The sequence below is a fragment of the Falco naumanni genome, chromosome 5, assembly GCF_017639655.2.
Source record: "Falco naumanni isolate bFalNau1 chromosome 5, bFalNau1.pat, whole genome shotgun sequence".
Lineage (NCBI taxonomy): Eukaryota > Metazoa > Chordata > Aves > Falconiformes > Falconidae > Falco > Falco naumanni.
Window position 1 is genome coordinate 24,517,890 of NC_054058.1, and position 21,285 is coordinate 24,539,174.

Here is a 21,285-nt window from a genome sequence, read left to right on the forward strand (position 1 = left end):
GGCCGGGCGCGGCCGTAGGAAGTCTGGCTCCTCTGCCGTGCCGTAGCGCCGGCTCCGGGCGTCCCTCCCGCCTCGCTCCGCCTCCCCGGGCGGGAACTGCGAACTGCCGCTGGAGGACCGAGGCGGCCCCTCTCGGCCCAGGTACCGCGACCAGCGGCCCGCCGCCGTGGGGCCGGAAACGCTCCCCCTCCCCTCCCCACCCCTCCCCTCCCCTCCCCTGGCGGCGGTGGGGCCGCAGCTGCTGAGCGGAGCCGGCCCCTCCCGCAGACCCACCCGGCGGGCGAGGGGCGGCCGTTAGCGGTCGCGCGGGGGCGCGTGTTTCCTCAGGGGCCCGCGCGCCGGGAGAAACCGTTGGCGGCGCCGGCTCAGGGGCAGCGCCGGGGGCGGGCGGAGAAAGCTGCCGCCTCTTCGCTGCCCTCCGCCCCGCTCCGCTCCGCAAGGGCCCTCTCCAGTCTCCCGCCGGTGAGGCTGGAGGTTCCCCGGCCGCAGAGCTGCGGTGGGTCGGCGTTGGGAGCCCGGCCGAATGAGCGCGGTGGCGGGGCTGCGGGAGGCGGCGCGGCTCTCCGCGGGTGAAAGAACTTCTGCCTTAGCCTGTGGTATTCCCGCAAAGGCAGTCCCAAAGCTGGCATGCTCAGCCGCGCTGCTACCCAGCCACACTTACCTTAGGGAAACCGAAGTTTGCCCGAGGAACGCGCCTTCTAAAGAAGACTTCCAGCCTGCTGTAACTGCCTTGATCCAGGCAGACCTAGCAAATGACCTGTTCAGGAATCTTTCTGCTTCGATTTTTTTGTGATTTCGAGGTCTAAGTAGCCAAAACCAACATGGACTTCCTTAGCCGTGATTCTTAGGGGATGCTAAAGTGAGAGGTTGTAGTAACCTGGACAGATCTGTAAGACTATACAAGGAATAACAGTTATTGACGTATAATTATCACTATTTAAATTAATATCTTGTTGCAATAAATACACTAATTCAGGCCTCCCTCAGTGATGATAGCTGATATACACTGAGGTCCCAGAAACCTGAACTTCTTTTCAACTGTAGAAGCACAGAATGCATTATAAATTAATTTCTGAAGAATAATTCAGTGCAGATAAGTGCATGCTCTAATATATAAGCCCTTCTGTCATCAAGAGTAAAGTATCCCGGGGATACTTCACATTGCTATCTAGGAAAGCAGGATGAAAGTAGACATAGGCTGGCCCATGCTTGTAGTATTCTGCCAATTTTAAATGTAAATGATTTTCCATTTAAAAATATAGTGTCAACCTGGAGCAAAACAGAAAAACAGAGAGCTTGAGAGGTTTAGATTTTTCATGGTAATTTAATTAGTGTGTCAGGTTAATATGGTCTTGCTGCCAGAAGTGTCATCTGTGCCTGGAATCGCAATGGTTTTTATGATCTGCAGTTTGACAGATCTCCCACAGCTCACAGAGTTCAGATGTTTTAGATTCCAGCCTGGATTAATTTCTTGTCCAGTAATTGCGTTTGGCAAAACTACAGACTTTCTACAGTTGCAATTGGACAGGCTGCTTTTCCTTTTAAACCCTAAACCATTAGTCTTCAGTTAAAATGCCTGCTCTCTTTTCCTTGCAGTGGCTAAAGTGGCTTATACATAAATGATGTTGTTATAAATTAATCTGACAGGCTTTTAGAAAGAAGTACCCACATAAATAATTTACAATATTTGAGTAATATTTCTGCCAGGTCTGGTCTCCAGAACAAGGTCTTTCCTTCTATGGTATCTTTGTAAATGAAAAACTAGTTGTTCAAGAGTGGGTTGTTCACTTTTTGTTTTTGTAACTGTGAGGTGTTAGTCTTTCACACCTGGAAAAGAGCTTGTATGCCAAACAAGTTGTTTTCTTTTTTCCTTCAGTTCTACCCCTTGGTGCAATAAAACAAAGCACCTCTGACTACAAAACTAGTTCATTTTTTGTTGTTATAATGATTATTATTTTTTTATAATATCATTGAAAGATTATATGTGAAGGGGTAGTGGTTAGTCTATACAGGACTGTGGATTAATGCAAAGAAATGAAGTAATGCAAGAAATAAAAAATTTCAAATTTAGAATGGCTTGGAATATCTGTTTCATAAGGCACTATTGATGCATTTTTAACTAATGAAACTGTGCACCCTTTGTAAGGAAAAAAGTGACAATGGTTGATGATGAGTTTTAAAACAGCGAACAACACTGTGTAGGACACAAGTAATTCACACATAACACTGCTATTAAGGAATGTGTTTGGAGGAGTAACCAGCAAAATTTGAAAAATGAGCAGTCTAAAACACAGCAACATATGTATTAAACTAACCAGTTTGGACTGGAATGAGATTTGTAATTGCTGGGGAAGCAGGGTCTTAAACAAGCTTCCAGTAGATTTGTTGATGTTCAATGAATTCGTAACAAGTGTATAAAGGCTGTTATGACAGGAGACTCAGCATATTGAGTAAGGAGATGAGTTTCTCATCCTGTGTTCCAAAAATACAGGAACTGACCAGATAGGCTTCATTTCAGACGTTGGAGGTATTCAGACATACTTAAATAGAAAAACTCCCCCCAAATGCATAATGTTACTCTGCTAAGCTTGTATAAAGATAGGGAAGAAAGAGCTGTATGCTTTGTTCATTAAAGTGTTAATTAGTAAAAAGTGTAACGAATTAGTGTTTAGTGCAGGGAGTGTATCATCATCCTAGGCATAACTAAAGTTAATGTAGTACTGCCTGGTAAATCCAAGGGTTAAATTATGTTTTTGGAATCACATGTATAGATTGCACTGAAATAGGCTATACTAAGTTATGTCAGATCTGACATGTGCTTAACTGAGGAGAAATTGTTATAGTGGGGTTCATATGCCTTGAAAACAAGTACATCTGAACTACTGCAGATAGTTCAAACTTTTCTGTATTATATCTTTTTATTCTCTTGCTACAGAATATGGCCTGAATCAATACCAGTAAGATGCTTTGATACAGTACTGGAAGCATCAGAGGCCACCATTAGTCTACAATAGACATCCAGTCCCATGATCTCCCTGTGCATTTCATTGTTCAACCTATAACATGCTGAATATCTTTTTCTTCTGTTGAATTTAGCAGAACATTACCTCACTTTTCTCAAGTCATCAAGGTTGTTTGCCTAGAGATACTATCAGAAGTCAAAACTGGAGAGTTAGATTGTATGCACTTTTTTCACAGCAGTTTTGTAATCTGTTTTTCACTATTTAAACTGGTATAGTTCAGGCCTGTCTTGATAGGAACATCTACCCCATTATACTTCAAAGAGGTACACCTCAGCTCAGTGTTAGGTAAAGCTACCTTTGCATAACAGGTTAATCAACTTACAAAATAGTTTGGAGTTCCCAGAGGAGAATACTCCACAGAAACATAAAATTTTTATAAAGTTTTTTGTATGTTTTGTAAGAGCAATATGAACCTTAGGTTAAATATGTGGTATTATCTTTAGTGCTTGCTAAATCACTCATTGCTGCATGCATAGCTGTTTGCTCTTGGTGGGCTCAGTGGAATTGCATTTATTGGAAGAATGTTAAAGATTTTTACTCAGCAAACCAAAACTTCACTATGAAGGAAGCTTACCGTATAGAAAAGGATGAGATTGAATGAAAAGCCCTCTAAAGTCGTATCTTAGATTGCGTGATGCTACAGTTATTTCTTGAAACAGCCATGTTCTCACTGAGTGTTTCCCAAGTTGTGATACTTACACAATTCATGGTATGCAAACTATTTTGAAGTGATGCAAAACTGCCTGCTTCTACCTTATATGCAAAGAGAACTGGGAACTGACACTCCTGGCACAGGATTAAAGCACAGTGCATGGTTCAAAAACCTGGTTTGTCAAGACAGAGGGGAATTGCTAGGAAAAGAGGTAATTTAGGACCAAAATCTCTTTTGGGGGGTTAATGGACAATAGGGTAGGAAGGTGAGTGAGGATGTGTTAATTTAGAAAATTATAAGTTATGTGCATACTGTCACGGAAGGTGGAGATGTTGCCACTGTAAACTACAGTAGTAGTTCAACAGATTACATTCAGTATTATCTGTTCTAGAAGACTGGTTTATTTCCTACATGGGAATTTGTGTACACACCCAGATTTTCTCAGCAGCTGCTCAGTTCACTACTACCACACAAATTAATTTTCAACAGCACTCTAAAAGCGGGTATTTGTATTTCATATCCAGTTTCCTAAAACAGCCATTTTTTCTGATTGTGTATCTAGTATGTTCAAATTTTAAGCTTTTGTGTTGTTGACTTTTTTTTAAAAAACAAAATCAAAATATGGTAGTAAAAAGCTGTTAAGATTCTTTGCCTGTTGTAGTCTATCAAGGTAACGTTTTGGAGCACAGTGCAACATCTGTAGTTTTGTGTGTGTTTTTTTCTCAGTGATAAGAAAACTTCCTGAGAATATTACCAGGCAAACTGAAAAGAATTCCCTGTAAATAATAAGTAATGGTCGCAATCACACAAGTAATAAATTATAATTCCTAGGTGCTTTTAAGCTGATGATAAACAGCTTTTATCATCCTGCATACAGAGCAAGTATATTTGAACTTTAATTTTTGGTATTTCAAGATGGTTTGAAAATACGACTTTTTTTAACACCAGTTTATGAGTCAGGCAGTCTCCTAGCACTGTTCTGGCCCTGGAGAGAGTTCGAGGTTCTTTTGTACTCCAGTCAATAGCTTATTATCTGCTTCCGTATTAATGTTTCATGTGAGTTAAAACGAGGGTGAAGAAACAATACTGGAGAATGAAAGTGCCTTGCCTTCCTAACTCCTGGCTCTGATATTGAAGTAGATTTATAACTCCATTTGCAGAATTAACTTTTCTCCCTTCTGAACTCCTACTCTAATAATTTTGAAATTGAAGTTCTGTCACTTTGAAATGCTCTGACAATTGCTTTGAGACATAAGGTTTTCTGTGCTGCATTTAACACATTGTTGTAATAGAATGTTTGGTTTAAACAAGGCTTACAGCTGAAGCAAATGGTTCTTACAGGCAAAGCCTGAAACTAAACCTGGCATCATCTGTCTTCTCCATGGAAGCTGTGGAGTAATACATAATCTGAATACAAACCACTGACATGTTTTTTAACTGTTTACTGCAGAGAAGTATGTTGCTAATATACTCTAGCAGCATCTGATCTATTGTATTAAAACCATATATTGTGAAGCTGTTTTCAGCAGAATTCTGTACTCCTCATTCAGAAGCAATTCCCATATCTTATTCCAAGCTTTACTAAAGGTGTATCTCTTTAGAGAATTTAGGCTGATAATGGTGCAGACAATATAAAAATTTAAAGGGCTTTTGGTTTCATTTAAAGCAATTTTGCTTCAAAATGCCGCCCACCTACTGTGCTTAAAGTTTTATGGCAAACTGGTAACAGGGCTACATAGGCAAATGCACATATTTCATACTTTTTTTTTTTTTTTCCCCAAGGGCATTATAATGATTAAGATCTGATTTAGGCTGCTGGGGGGGGGGGGGGGGGGGGAAGTGGTATTGTTCAAACTTGGATTCCCTCTGCCAGTCACCAAATACTTTATTTTTTTTCTCTCTAATTTTCTCCTTCACAACACAGTGAACTCTTCACTTAAATCACAAGTGTTTCTGCTGGTAATATAAATTTCTATTTGTTCTCTTCCAAAACCAAATGTATTTACCACAAATTGCAGCTAACTTTTGATTGAAACACATTCAAATGTATAAACACTGTACAACTATAAAACTTTTGGACCAAAGATTAATAACTATAGCCAACCAAAATTAAGGAGAATTTGAGCTACACCTGGCTTAATTACCAGTGCTCACAGCTGCCAAGGAAACAACTAGTATCCTTTTTCTGAAAACTGTTTGCCAAGTTCTTAGTAAACTTTGGTTCCTTGTTTAGAGTAGAAAAGCAACTTGTTGTAAAAAGCGCTGAACCTGGAGTATGTTGACAAAGCATAATACTAGCCAGGTTCCGACTCTGTCAAATAATGCTGTCTACTGAGGATTTTAGACTCTCAAATTGTTTTGACATCTCAGCTGTCTTGTATGTATATCGATTCCGTTTATGTTTGTATTGCATACTGAAGTCTTAGTGATAGACTACCAATTTTTCTCAGCATTTGTGCACATACAATGAAAGATTGTCTCTGTGGGCTTATGTAGAGAGAGGGCTGCTGTAGCTCCTTTGCAGGCCTGTTTTATGAGCTCTCAGCAAGACCAACTCTCCAGCAGCAGGGTGGAGTGGAAATGCGGTACTGGGTAGGTGCTGGAAAAGGGTGCCATCTACTGAGTTACCGGTACAACTTCCTAAAATTCTTACAGGTTCTCTGTATTTTTCAACTCTGCGTAGTTTATATGATACCATCATAATAAAAGACAGTATGGTTACAGTCAAAACAATATTCTTAAGTAAGACTGACAAGTCAGGGTATAGGCAAGTAAAATTTTAGAAAGTTGTCTCTGCTTTTTATCGGAGTCTAAGTATTCATGAACATTGAAAGTGACCTAGGAAGACAGTGCTGAAGAATCTGAAAGAGGGAATTATTTCGTTTTTCCTTACCTAGAATGGTACAATACATTCATATATACCTAAAAGGCAGGGGAGGAAAGATAGCATTTGTTACCAGTGTAATATTTAGAATAAAGACCCTAGACATTATTCATTTTTTGTTCTAGTCTCTGATCTCATGCAGGATCCAGAGGCTGTTGAATTTATTTGGGGGTTTTATTAGCAAGAATAATTTATTTGTTCTTTAAATAAAATAATTGTTTCACTATTGTAATATAATTTAATTTAGGTTCACCCTTACTGGTTTCATGGAAGACCAGAACAGGAACTCTGCTTCTAGGATGAAACTAGCCATTTCTGCCTACATAGTATAGCATATTTAAGAAGAAAAGTTGTAACTGTTCTGAAACAACATCAGAAAACAAATTTGCAACTGGGGCTGCCAGCAGTTCCATGGAGTGAGAAGTATAGTATTACTGTTGTGTCCAACATGTCTGTGACAGAATACTGTAATACTTCATTGGGCAGTGGACTTGAACAGCTTTTTGGCATGTTCTGTTAGTTCTGTTATCTTCAGTGTTTATATTTTTCTCTTATCTTTAGGGATGCCTGAAAGTCAAGGGAAAGACAGCGAAAGCTATATCAGCAGCAATAATTCCAGCACTAGCAATTCAGTTGCTTGCTTCGGACAGGTCAGTTCCTTTTGTCTGAGCGGGAAATAGAAGTTTTATGCTTGTACTTCTGGAAATCTGCTGTGCATATTTACTCATTTTAAAGTTGGATACCGAAGGCTGGAGTCATATCCATTGTCCTAGCTATGCTATGCATAATTATACATTACATTTTCCTCTGTGATAGCCTTGGCATGCCTCAAGTTACAATAAATTGCTCTGGGTTCTTCACAAAAGGTTTATAATTCTGTTCCTTAAAAAATGGGGCTTATTACTCTCTTTTATTTCCAGATAGCCTGGGTCATGTGTACACACATTCTCAGTAGTGGTTAGAAAAGTCAGCTACTTTCAGCTATTAAAAAATAACTTCAAAAAATAATTTGGAAAAAATAAAACCGTATCTGGATTGAGCAGACCTTTTGGTGGTGAATTCTCTTCTCCATAATAAGCATTTATACATACTTCCTGAATATGGCATAGGCATGTGCCTTTTTTTCCTTATGCCATTTGGTTACAGGCTTGCATTCTAGTGTCAGAAAAAGACAGTTATTCCTTTAAATTTCAGTAGAACCAAATACAAATTAGAGTGGTTTGGCGGGCATTAGAATTTGTGCAGCATATAGTCTTACAGAATTCTGTGTTTGGCTGAATGATAGGGTACCAATACATGCATACACAATACTTAGAATTGAGGTGTTTAAATGTCTGTTCTGTCCTGCATCAGAGCATAGCAACACAAGCTTTTTAGGGCTTGAATCCTTAAACATGCTTTTAGGCTTCTCTAAGCTTTATGGATTGTAAATGGTATGGCTACTAAGACAAGGAGCAAAAGTTACACCACTTTGGGCTTCCAGTGATGCTGGTGTTATCTAAGGATACCAGTGTTGTTTGAATTACCCAAAGGACCTTCCCTGCGTGAGGGGAATTTGCTGAACACTCCTCAAGAAATTCCTATTTTGACTGCTTTCCTGAGCAGCTGTCCTCCCTGCCCTGATAGCATATGATGGTAACGTAAGGTCAAACTTTGGGTTTGTTGGAGTTTGTAAATACACTTTTCTTGTTGGTCACAGAGATACTATGTTTTATTTTTGAGAGGTAAAATACACGCTTATATGTGTGTTCCTGGCAACCTTGACTAGGATTATGACTGCATTTAGATTTCAATACGATACTAATAGGCCTGGCTTATCTCAGTTTTTCTAATGTAAGTGACAGTTATGAGAAATGAAAAATAATTGCTACAGTTCAATAATTAATGCTTTTATACCTGTACTTCAAGAGTAAGAGAAAAAAAAACAGTATAATGCACATACACACCCTAAGGTCTTTCCTTATCTGTCACATTCTGATTCTGAAAATGGATCATACACCTCCTGGAAGGACTGTATGTGGAAAAATGGGATTAAAAAAGTGATAATATAAGAAGGGGGGAGCTAAAATAGGGAGAGTGAGAAAATTTGTCTTACCTTGTTTTTGTCAAGTATCAATACACAGCAAGTGAATATCAAGCTATCCAGCATGCTCTTCGTCAAAGACTAGGTCCAGAATATATCAGCAGTCGGCACGCTGGAGGAGGACAAAAGGTATGAAAAAACATGCATAGATGTTTCAACTCACAGTTTTTTTCCAGGAAAACTGGGGTTAAAAAAGTTACAATAATCTTTATTTTTTTTAAGTTAATTTCCCACTAGTAGTTTAATATGCAGATATGAAAGGAAAGTCAGCATCACATAAATTCTGGCTTTTACTGAGCCACAGGTTCCTTTTACACCTTTAACTCTTCAGTGCTTCATCCTTTACAAGGGAATATTTATCTACTAGTGGAATATTGAGATGCTTTTCTTATTTTTTTCCAGAACTGAAATATACAGAGCATTACATAACACTGGGTGCATTTTACCGCTCTGTCTTCAGTTGATTAAGTCATATATGTTGTCATATTAACCCCCCATCACTGCTGCTGGAAGAGTGCGAACATAAAGCTGCATCATCATCCTTTTGTTCACACTGTCTGAACCTTGAACTTTGCTGGGTTTCCTCAGTGTAAGATGATGTGTGCAATCCCTCTTTAAAATGAAGTATGTATAGATAGATGTGTGCACGTGTGTATGTCTTTTATATATAATATTTATGTATATATGCTTTTCTCTTCAGGTCTGTTACATTGAGGGTCACAAGGTAATCAGTCTGGCTAATGAGATGTTTGGCTTCAATGGCTGGGCTCACTCAGTCACTCAGCAGAACGTTGGTAAGTATCTCTGGAGGACAAGGAAGCCTTTACTCTTGTTTCACTGTGAGGCGCTGAAGGATAAGTCTCTCAAATAAGGACCAGGGTATCTATCCTAGAACTTGGTCACTTCAAAGAACCTGGGGAGAGGCATGTGGAATTCCCAGGTGTCTCAGAAGTTGGTAAGAATGCAAGAAATTGAATAACAATGGAGCTTCTCTTTTTTTTTTTTTTTTTGATCTTGCACTGGAATACATCATAGTCATTTTTCTAAGTGTGTTTATGATTATTCTTGAGCTATTCTAATCAAGTTTTCTGATCTCTATGGGAGCACTCAGTCAAGAGTAATTACAATTAAACTATTTAACACCCAGCAGCCCTGAGCCAACTTTCATACTTGCCTGTAATTTTATATTCTAACAAGTTCATATTCTCAGTTAATATTCCCCTAATCTTTAGGGACCCATCTTTTTCTGTAGGTTCTTCTTCTAACCAGTACCTGGTTCTGAGATTTTTACAGTAGAGAGCTTTGGAAAAATTCTTCTTCTAGAAAATGGTATTCAGGTGATCTTAAAGCTTAAGCTTCTTCCATCTCTATAGCTGAAATAGTTCCTACCAGAGGAGTACTGTCCTTGTTTGCAGATCTGCTGTGTTTCGATTGGAGATTGGTTGTTGAAGTAGCTCAACAAAGCTGCTTAAGTGTACCTCCTTCCTTCCTCCTCACCTTCAGAAATCTTTTCTAACCTCAGGCTGGTAGATTCGAGACATAAAAAGTTACTTCATTGCTTCTTATCTGTTCTGTACCACCATCAGAAAGGACTGACATCCTTCAAACTTCAATCTTTTTCAAATAATGCCATTACAAATCATTCCTTTAGAAATTCAGAGACAGAGGATTTTGTTATGTTTGTTTTTAAATTCCCGAGTAGAAAAAGAACTTGCACCTCCAGCCGGTTTATGAAACAAACAGACCAGATCAGTACAGAAGAACTTTCAAAGCCCAAAATACGGTTACTTGAACTTCAAAGCATTTCATTTCAGACATGTTTCTATCAGACTTGCAAGATTGCTAACTAGAGTGCCCTATGTATATTACATAGCATTGCTTTTGGTGTAAAGTAAGGTAGATCAGAGATTCTGGATTGAGAGTTGTATTGCAACCTGTTAAGCTCTTCAGGCACTCTGTCCTGGATAAAACCTCGTGCAAAATTTCACAAATTGGAGACTTCTAGTATATAGTAGAGAAGAAATTATAGATGGCAGTTTCTTTTCCACTGCTGTTTTTATAAATTGATTTTTTTTTGTGTTAATTTAAATCTTTCCATCCTGCTGAAAAAAATGTTGTGCTTTGAACGTTTAGGAGATGTAGCTGAATGAGAAGTAACATTTATAACTCTTCTTTCTTTCATATGTTAAAGTCTATACATGTAGTAGGAGGGTGTGCATGTTTGGCAGCAATAGCCACTAATAACCAGAAAGGTATCACGTAACGTGCTCAGAGCCTATACACAAGGTAGCATTCTCAAACTACGGTTAATATTTTGTAAGTCGCGCTCCATTTTGTAGAAGAGGATACAGTATCTTGGGCACATTCAATAAGTATGGTACAGGTTTATGAATGTCTTCAAAGGACAAAATAAGATCTAAATGTGGATCAGAAGTCTTGTATTATTTAGGATGTTATTTTTCCCTCCCCCAGACTTTGTTGACCTCATCAATGGCAGGTTCTATGTGGGGGTCTGTGCATTTGTGAAAGTTCAGCTTAAGGTAAGTGGATTTTTTTGTTTGTTCTGTCCATAATTGAGCGATTGCCTGAAGCTGTGAATGAAAGTTCATGCATAGGTCAGACTGTAGTTCTTGAGTACTGTACCATGCCAGAGAACCTAGTGTTGTCCAAAACATTGACCTTGCTATAGAAAAACCAGCTAAGAGCGAGTAATCAGGCTTAGGAAAGCACACCCTCTAACAAGAAGTGCTGTATGTGCTGAAATTCTCTTACTCTTAGTATTTTAAAATTTTTACGGCAGGATGGATCATACCATGAAGACGTGGGGTATGGTGTCAGTGAAGGCCTAAAGTCTAAGGCCTTGTCCCTGGAAAAGGCAAGAAAGGAAGCAGTAACTGATGGACTGAAGCGGGCACTCAAGTAAGTGATGATCAGTACTTGTATGTTTTCAGAAGTTAAGTGAGAATTAAGTGTTATTTTCAGTCACAGTGAGCTGTTTTGTTTCTCAGGTGCTTTGGGAATGCTCTTGGGAACTGCATCCTAGACAAAGACTACCTACGAGCTGTGAATAAGCTTCCACGTCAGGTGCAGTACATGGGCTGTTAGAGCAGGGACTGCAAGACATCCACTGCTCCTAGTCCTTCATATTAAAAAGATTACAAATAATTATATCAATGCATCTCATCCCTGAATGTTTCCAACTATGAGACCAATAGCCTTTGCCCGATAGTTTGTGTGAACTGTTTGTTACAGTATTCTCCCTGACATTTTACTACAGCTACTCTAAACTTTTTTGCAGTAGGCAAGATCACTATGGTGAAGAAACAGTATCCTGCTCAAGACCTCATGTGACATTTATGGCCAGTTTATCTAAGCCTCTCTGTCAGTACCAGTAACACAACACATACATCTGTGTTCGTAGCAGGTGAACTGTTACCACGGGAAACGCTAAACTCTTTAAAGTAGGTTGTTCTAGGTGCCATTTTCTCTATGTGCTGCAGTTCTTAAGACTTTAAGCTTTGTCAGCGACTTAGTTCATCACTGTCATCTAGCCACTTCTGCTTTAAATGTGTATGTATCAGCAATAATACCAGTGTCGAGTTACATATTCATCTCACAGGTGAAACAGAGGTCCTTGGGAGAACAGTTGTCGAGGTTGCATGCGTGTTTCTTTACTGTGTGCTTTTGCTCTGTATACGGCAAAGGCCAGAACCACCTCTCTCAGTTTTTTCTCGTTGTCACTGGCAGCACAATCCAGTTTACTAGTTCTAATGAAAATCAAATGTACTTGTCGTATTCTTCTCATTACTGGACTTTTTCAGGAATAATAATAAAAAAAAGAATAGGAAATAACTGCATACAGGTACATAATTTCCGATTGCTGTAATAGGTCAGAAAACCGGAGACTGTGGGCAGAACAGAAGAGTAGGCAGACAGTGTATCTATTATCTGTGTAACCTACCCTAAAGCAGGTACAGCTCTCTGCATTCCCACAAAATGGGGACTATTTCATTTGGTCCTGAAGTCTCTCAGGCTGTCAGCATATAATGTCAGCCAGTTGGGAAGCAGGAAAAAGGAGCTCTGGCAGACTTCCTCCTTCAAATCAAGTTTTCCGTATGCGTAACCCAGGATATCCTAGAAACAATACCAGGTGGGTCACATACCAAAGCTGTTTGTTGGAGTTGGAACTTTACTTAATTTTTGGTGAAATCCATACAGTAGCAATGTCAATATATGCATTGATAGTTGCTTCATCCTTTTGTTAACTGGTATTCAAACTCTACCAGGTGCTAATGCACATCACAGCTAGACTGGAAATACACTCAACGTGGTCCTTGTAACAAAATTTTACAGCGTGCCAGTATTTCACCCCTCATTGTTCTTGTTAGAATAATAGACAAGTTATTCTGTACCAGTGCTTTTCTACTGAGGTCTCAAGCAAAGGTAATTTCTAAAGCTGGTTTCAACTTCTAAGTTAACCAGATTGGATCCTTCACAAAAAACCACTGCAAACTACTTCATGCATCTGCGATAGAAAGGGTGAACCAAGCTATTGACCCACAACAACTTTTAGCGGTTGCCATTCGCTTCAAAGTCTTACCACAGAACAGCGAACAGTTTACACTATCTTGTTTTGCGACGTGTGGAGTGTGCAAATGGCCCTGCAGATGTCCTCTGCTTGACTTAAAAAATGTGTTGGTACCTGAGTTTTGCAACTGAATTATTAGAGTGGGATGTACTGGACTTGGCTGCTGGAGTTTGAGGAATAACATTAGGACGATCAACACTCCAATTTATTTGTCTTAAATACCTGAAATGATACTACTGGCAAACCGTCAGTCTTGAATGTAGGAAGAATTAGTGTGTATAACCGGTGTGTACTTGAACACTTATTTTCCTTGATGTAAGTACGGTTCTGACTCTTCGTGAACCATAAGTGGCCCGGTTACATCTTGCTTTGCTTTTTCAACTCCTTACCTCCTTAAAGGTTCAGTTTGCAAGGGAAGAGCTGCAGTTGACTTTGCTGTCTGTGAAACACTAGGTCAGTGAACCCTCTGAGGTAACCAACACCATCGAGAAATGCCTCTTTTGGGGGTCTTTGGTCCAGAGAAAGAGATAAGAAATGGTGACGTACATCTTCATCAGTGACAACCATACTTTAACCGCCTTCTTCCTGAGCTATCGCGGTTTATAAGAATGATGTGATATAACACAGCAGTCTTCATAGCATTAAAGTTGTCCCGGCTGTTGCACTTCAGTAACCGACATCAATCTTGTTAGGTCCTGATGTGTACCAGCTGGGGGCAGCAGGCTTCCAGGTGGTAACCTACCTTGCTGACTGAAGAAAAAGTAAGCCTTTTACAGCTGTTGATCCGTGGAGTTTCACAGTAGAGTTGCTTTTATCATGCTAGGATTTACCAAGCTCTGCTAGCCAGCCTAGAGCTGAAAGGCAGTTCTGTCTAGCTAACTTAGACTGTAGGAGCAGATCCAAAGCAACATCTTGCCAGGATGGTGCAGATCTCTGCTTTGCCAGGATTATTTTCTATTAGTGGCATTACCACCAATCTGTAAAATCACAGTGCCAAACCATCTCATCTTGAATAAAGAAAGAATGGTGTACCTTCCTCAGGGACCTCATGATTACAGAGCTAAGTAAAGGTTTCTCATGCCCTTTAATACAAGTATGAAAATGGAACTGGCAAAACTAACAGACTCAGCAACAGACTTGTGAGACTGAGATGCTGTAGAATTTTGCATCGATGATCTGCATTTGTTCCCCTTTGCAGAGACCAGAGTCGGGGGAGATATGGGCTATCTGCCATGAAGCAGTGAACTATTAAACTAACAGAAAGTCGCATGAATTTGGTTACTAACTAGCTAAATAACTTCATACTGAAAATACATTTCATTTTTCTAACTTACTAACTCAGAGCAAACAGATTTTTCAACGGTACCATGCAGAAAACCCCTGTGCCTATTTCATTAACTCAGTGAAGGAAATTTCTAAATATGTTTTCTTTTTTTCCTTTACTAGATACCCCCTGAGTTAGATTTGGTCAAAGCTAAAAGACAGGACTCTGAACCCGAAATAGAGAAAGCAAGATACAATAGCTGTTTGGAAAGGCAGAACGCAGGAGGGAGACGGCACTGTGAGATGACATCTGATTGTAAGCCTGGTCAGCCGGAAGCTGCTGTAGTGACAGTAGATCAGAAACAGCCGAATAGTTCTAGGTGAGACTGCTATTACAAATCTATTTTATAAGCTATAGTAGAAGTTACTGTACCTTTTAAAACACATGGACGACCCAATTTGGAAGATGCCATAGAATGCTATTTAGTGGATTTTCCTTGCTCTTATTTCTTTATGCATTTTTTTCTTCATAAAGTATAATTGCTAAAATCCTGTTTAACTTTGTCCTTATTTGCGGGGAGGAGCAGAAATACAGGTGCCTTTGCTTTCGAGTGTGATGCCACTTACCAGCGGAAATTGCGACAAAAGCAGCTGCAGCAACAGTTCCGGGAACAGATGGAGAAGAAGAATCAGGTTCCCGCAGTTACTCCTAGCAGCAAACAGGGTAAGCCTTGGCATTAAAAAATGACAGTTTTAGTGATAGCTACAGGCAGGCATGTGTTACCCTCAATATAGGAGCCTGACCAATTTAATTTCTTCTTGTACTCTATTGTCAATATACTGTTGAGGCCAAAGGAAGGAGGATTATTGTGTTTTCCCCCGTGTTCTTGAAGTGGCAGGAGTGCCAGCTCTCAAACTGTGTCATTAAATCTGCAAACTTTCCAACCACCCTAAAGCAGCTGTTCTCAGTACCACGAACATGCTGCACCCGAGCTGAGCCTGCAGCACTTTGCGGAGGTGGTTGCAGGCAAGTAGGCATTGCATTAGCCTCCTGAGACATTGCTCTTCACTTGTGGGGAAGTCTGGACAGCTGTGTGACAAGCAGGAACTGGGGGATGGGGTAAAGTAGTGTGGTTGCTCTTGTCAGCCATCGTCATACAGAATCTTACCATTCTACATACTGCTACCAAAACATAACCAGCTCTAGGAAAAAAGAGGGTACCTGGTGGCAGCTGCTGCTTACCATTTCCGACTCACACTCCATTAAGGTGCAAAAGGGTGCTTCTGTATTTCTAATATTCATCTCTTCTTGTGTTACCTCCCTCCAGCAACACCTGATCCTCCTGTAAAGCACAGCACCCCAGCAGAAGCACAACAGGAGCCAGCAATAGAAGAGTTCTTCGCAGGTCAGCCAAAAACTGATGAGTAATAGAGTGTTAAATCATTAGCATCTAAATCTGTTTTTTGGAGTACAGTGTAAAGGTAAGAGTTCTGAAGAGGCTGCAATAATGGAAGTGTGAGTATGAGTCTGATCTTAACAAGACAAACTTGGCTTGAGTGGCAGGGGAAATTATGTCCGTCACCATGAGGGGTTTCAGTAGAGTTGTTATACCTTTTTCTGAAGCAATATTGTACAGAAACAGAACATTTAGCAGGGGGGACCATGACAGGGAGGTGTCATTTCTTAACATAACTATGGCTGTTTGGGTCACACAAGCAATGTCCAGGCACTGTGATGCACAAGTCCAGAGCACAAGGGGTAGTACCATTTCCCTGCTGATATAAAAGATGCTTTACAGTTTAACTTTTATAGTCATCACCACTCGTAGGAAAAGAGTGAGCTGGTCCTGGAGTTACTGTGATTCCTGTAGTGCAATCCTGTTGTCTTTGGTCGGAACACCTTTTCATTCGTTCTAGACGATCCTGAACTTTGGGACGTTTCCTTGGAGACCGTTGATCTTAAGGTAATGGGTCACAAAATAGCAGACCCATCAGCAGGACAGCGGACACCTGAAACACCACGTGGACATCATGGAATGACTACTCGTAGCAGGACGCCTCACAGAATGAATTACCACAAAGCTTCTGCTAGACTTGCTCAGTTGCAGCCATCTGCTACAACCATGAGCAACAACAGCAGCTGTGCCAACCAGCAGACCTCAGGTACGTTCTGTCTCAAAGCCAAGAGCCATTGTTAGAAGCAGCACTGTTAGATGAGTAAAGTGGAGTGGGAGAAACATTCCTCTTTTCTTGGACCTGGCTGCAGATGCTGTGATAGTGGGCTAGGAGAACTATCTGGTTTTTCTATCCAGCTGTCCTATCAAGGAAGAGCTAGAGAAAGAACTTTTAAAGCAGAAAAAAAGCTTTAAGAAACTTCCATTTCTCACTATCTCCCTGTTTGGCAGAGCGCAGCCCCCACAGAAGTCAAAGCTTGAAGAAAAGGAGGCTACAACCTATATAAGACACCTGGTGCTATCGTTACATCCCTACTGGATTACATCGGATGACTGCAGTTGGCTGTTCAAATTATGTGAGCAATTCTAGTGCATTAATGGACTTTCCTTTATATTATGGTGAAGCAACACAGAAGAGTTTCATACAGCCAGAAAGAACTTACTGTACTTTTAGGTTACTCTATGTTTCAGCTGCCTCTTTCTGTAAACAAGCAATCATGTGTGCTTCTTTAGCACTAGACTTGGGGCTGTATTACAAGCTGACGTTACGTGTGATTTGCCTGAAAGGGTAACAGAATTAATCTTTAAAATGAGATGCAGTTCATAGCTTCTTTCTCTCTCAGTGTTGCATTTCAGCACAGAGAAAAACTGAGTAAAACAGGGAGAGGGCGGGTTATGGTCAGATGAGAAAGCCTGCAAGCTGCGGTCACCTGTTAGTGAGGCTGAGTGTGTGGAGCAGTGGCAGCATCCACCTCCCGTGCACAGCCCAGCCCTTTGTGGTTGCACAAACAGGGTCAGAGCCCATTCCTCCTCCTCAGCTTGTTCCTCAAGACGCTGGATTCCCGTGCAGCAGCTGCAGATGCAGCTGTGCCTGTGCAACAGGGCAGCGCAGGGGCCAGAGCGTGCTGCAGCTGCTGCCGGAGCTGCATGTAGCATCTTAGCGTTTGCTTGGGCCCTTTGTAAAATGAATGGGAGCTGCACTTCAGTTTTTAAATAAGCTTTCAACCCTTTCCAATATAAAAATAAATGTGAACACAAACCACACTTGGAGCTGTTCATGCCTCTATACCCTTCAAACCATTACAGCTCAGTTCCTGCTTAACAAGCTCAAAGAAGTTAATGCATTCTGACTAGTTACAAGTAGGAAGCCAAAGAGACTTACCACTGGGTCTGTACAGCCTCACATTTGCCTTAAGACAGGTAAACAGAACTTCCAAGTGAGTTTTAAAGGTTAGAGCAAAGCAACAGCTGTTCGTTCTAGTAGGAAGGTCAAAGGAAGAATTCTTAGGTAGTATTTGGAAGATGCTTCTGTATCCATTTTGAGCAGTTCTGCTCTGGAAAGGGAGGAGCTCTCCTGGGCAGCTGTTCCTTCTCTCCCACCTGCAGCAAAGCAGTTCCGCTGCAGCTCCCGCTGCCCTGGCAGGAACCTGGCACCACCACTGCAGGTTCCAGCTGGTGTCTGCTGGCAGCGCTCTCCCTGGCAGGTGGTGGTTTCCGCTTCCCCAGGCATCAGGGCGGGGAGCCTGGCACCGCAATGCCTACCTGCAGTGCTGGAGACACAGAGGGTGACACCGCCTGACCGGGAGCCAGAGCTGGACCAGGAAAACATCCACAAACTCTTTGGATTGGTCCAACCCTGAACTCAGTGTCAGACTTTAAACAGGACCTTGTTCCTGTACTTTGCCACCTCTGCTCTGTCCAGTCAAGTCTCTTAAAGCAGTCCAAGCGTAAATACCTTTGAAGGATTCAGCATTAATTCCTGCTCCTCCTGCTTTACTTTCAGCACTTAATAGGTCTTTTTCCTTCAGCTGATCCTCTACTATCCACTTACCTCCTCAACAGTACAGAGCAAGGATTGACTTCAGTATGGAGAGATAGGGCAAATTAACATTAACTGTAATAGATTACATCTAGAAAATAGTTTTGCACTTCACTGTGCTAGTTGCTGCCCGATTTAGTGCTGCTGTCAGAACAGCGCAGGGAAGAGGTACACACCGCGCGTCTGAGCCATGCACCCACTGCTGGAATCGCACACCTGTCAGGAGGGGAACCTGCAGCACTCAGTCGCTGTATTCAAGGCCACTCTGAACTTCTACAGGGAAAAACTTAAGTCTCATATAAACACAACTGCATCAGCTTTCTTGACCCTGTGCAAACATTGCACAAATAGCCATGCCCCCTCCAAGAGAAGTCACCGCAACAAGCCTCTCTGGATCCATCCTTCTGAGAAGGGCAGTAAAACTTAGAGCTGGAGCTTCCCTGCCCCTCCCCCCAAGGCCTCGTGCAGCGTGACTCACACCAGAAGCTGTTCTTAAAATGGAAAAAAAATGCAGCAGCAATTAGTGTTTAGAAATGCCACAATTCCTGCAAGTCTGCAGTTGTTTGAGGATGACCCCATAAAGTATACTGGTCCACTCCTACTCTACCAGTATGGTTGCAGATTTGGGAATGGAATTCCTACCCTAGAGCTACACTAAAAAGTTTTTTTTCCCAGCACCGGTGCACATCCCTGCTCCTTTCCACCCCAGAGAGGGGGGCAAGGGACCCCGCAGGAGGAGAGTCAGGCTCTCCTGTGCCCAGGAAGGGTATCCCCAGCCCCTGCAGCACACCCTGCTCTGGCCTCGCTGCCCGAAGGGAGCAGAGAGCCACCCCCAGTGCAGCCCCACCTGCGCTCGGCCCGGGAGAGCCGCCTTCTCCTCTCACATCTCTGCATGTTTCCCTGCTGCTTGGGAACTTCCCGACAGTCTCGGCCATGAAAGCAGTCGTACCGTACGATTCTCCTACGCACCACTTCTCCCTCCTGTCCCCCGAGGCCCCTCCTCTCAAAGATCCTTTCTATGAATTATTCTTTAAAGTACCATCTTCCAGCATATTCGACTGAAAGGCCAGAGGCTCATTACCGATCACTGCCTTTGAGAAGTTAAGGGTCTCATTAAAATGGGGTTTCTTGTACTTTCCTGTGATACAACTGGTAAGTTGGGTAACAGCAATCACTCCGGGAAGAGGACAGAGCTGATGGAACCTGCTGTTCAACAAGAAAACCCACAGCTCAACAAGAGCAGGTTTGGTTTATTTGAATGACTTAAATATTCTACAAAGGTAACAAACGGCAGCACAAAGCGCAATCGTACTAGAAGCGCATTGCCTGGGTTTAGTGCAAAACATACAACTAACTATGGCCAGGGAAGCCCCAAAGTTTCAATTCATTTTATTTTTTTATTTTTTTTATTTTTTATTTTTTTACAGTGTACATTGTTAAATAATGTAAAGAAAACGCTTGAAATTCAGAAACAGATTTTATGTGGAAAAAGATACTCAAAGTGTAATATTAAACAAAATAATTTAACAGTTCAGTAGCATTAGTTTATTCCTCTAGACTTCAGTTATTCATCCACAGGAGGAGAGGGGAGGGGGAGGGGATATCAATGGTAAATAAAGCCAGTTCTTGCATAACATTAAGTGAAAAAACAACCTCAAACTTATTAGATCAAAATTAAATAACAATGTGCTGCATCCAGCCGACTGGTTCCCCCGTCAGGAACATTCCCCTTGTTTCATTACTGCCTCGGGTTTGTCACCGCTCCCGTTCCCAGAGCGCGCCTCCCCCCTCGCACCGCACCGGGGTGCGTTCGGGAAACTTCCCTGCATTCCCTGCTTCGCTCCAGCCACCGGGACCCCCATTTTCTCCTTCCAGCACTCACGCACACCATGAGCCTTCTCTCTCGTTCTGTAGCTCCAGCCTGCACTTCAGTTACAAAGAATAAACTCCCCAACGTAAGGAACTCGGAGCCCAGCCACCCCAACGCTATAGCTGTCGCCCCTCAGGCGTCCATCTCCAGCCTGTACCTGCCCTTGCTGCCAAAACCGCTGTACAAAAAGTGACCAAAGAGGAACGGATCTTGCAGTTTCTTTGTAAAAAGAAAAAGTGACAACATACGCAAACAGAAAAACTCCCTGTTAAGGCTCCACAGGGGAAGAGTGCCCCTGGGGGGGGAAAAAAAAAAAAAAAATTCAGGCAAGTAACACCTCCGGGATGCGCCAGCCCCCAGGACACTGGTGCACGACCCCCGAGCGCGAGGAAGCAGTGCTCTCTCCCCTCACTGCTTTTTGCAGCACTACATAAATACTGGTTGGTATTGTTTTTAATTTGAAAGGGAAACCAGTATTTTTTAAATAGGAAAAGGGATAATGGCCAAAGCAGAAGGTACAGTACAGTTGCTAAGAGGTGACAGATAGTGACAGTCCTGGCACCAGCTTGAAATTTGTGAAGAGTCAACAAAATTGTAAATCCTCCAGTAAGACAGAGGAAGCTTCTCGATGCCGGCTGTTTCAAGTACATCCATTGCCGGCAATGGACGTTGCACCAGGACAGTATTCCTGGCTTAAATGGATTTTACAAAAAAACAAAACAAAACAAAAAAACAAATCAAACCAAAAAAAAAAAAGGTAAGAAAAGCAATCCCAGCAGACCAGCCCATGCCAACGAGCAATGGCACCTCTCCCTCAAGTCACATCCTGACCAAACATCTTTACACTTCACAGGTGGAGTCAAACTGCATTTTAAGTTGCGCCTTTCCCAAAGACACACGTTCTCCCCGCCCTCTCTCCATTTCCGATC

At 41.7% G+C, this 21,285-nt stretch overlaps 2 protein-coding genes across 5 annotated transcripts in view; one reads left to right on the top strand and one right to left on the bottom strand.

Moving 5' to 3' along the window:
• The window catches only part of ERC1 (ELKS/RAB6-interacting/CAST family member 1), a 311,152-nt gene extending 302,411 nt beyond the window's left edge, over positions 1-8,741 (bottom strand). For all 3 annotated transcript variants that reach the window (XM_040594870.1, XM_040594868.1, XM_040594867.1), the window contains exons 1-2: positions 8,655-8,741; positions 662-895 (exon numbers count right to left, since the gene is read on the bottom strand). The gene's annotated coding sequence lies outside the window, so the exon portion shown is untranslated. The remainder of the gene's footprint in view (positions 1-661; positions 896-8,654) is intronic.
• On the top strand, positions 31-20,657 carry RAD52 (RAD52 homolog, DNA repair protein). 2 transcript variants are annotated; one of them, XM_040594871.1, is made up of 12 exons: positions 31-141; positions 7,121-7,209; positions 8,670-8,771; positions 9,343-9,436; positions 11,115-11,182; positions 11,443-11,561; positions 11,651-11,726; positions 14,677-14,873; positions 15,075-15,217; positions 15,822-15,899; positions 16,411-16,656; positions 16,899-20,657. In XM_040594871.1, the coding sequence occupies exons 2-12, from the start codon at positions 7,123-7,125 to the stop codon at positions 16,952-16,954; spliced, it is 1,266 nt and encodes a 421-aa protein (XP_040450805.1). In that variant the 5' UTR covers positions 31-141; positions 7,121-7,122; the 3' UTR covers positions 16,955-20,657. The 2 variants fall into 2 exon arrangements, with proteins under 2 accessions (XP_040450805.1, XP_040450806.1); XM_040594872.1 differs by having other exon boundaries at positions 15,081-15,217.
• Positions 20,658-21,285: the final 628 nt, after the last annotated feature.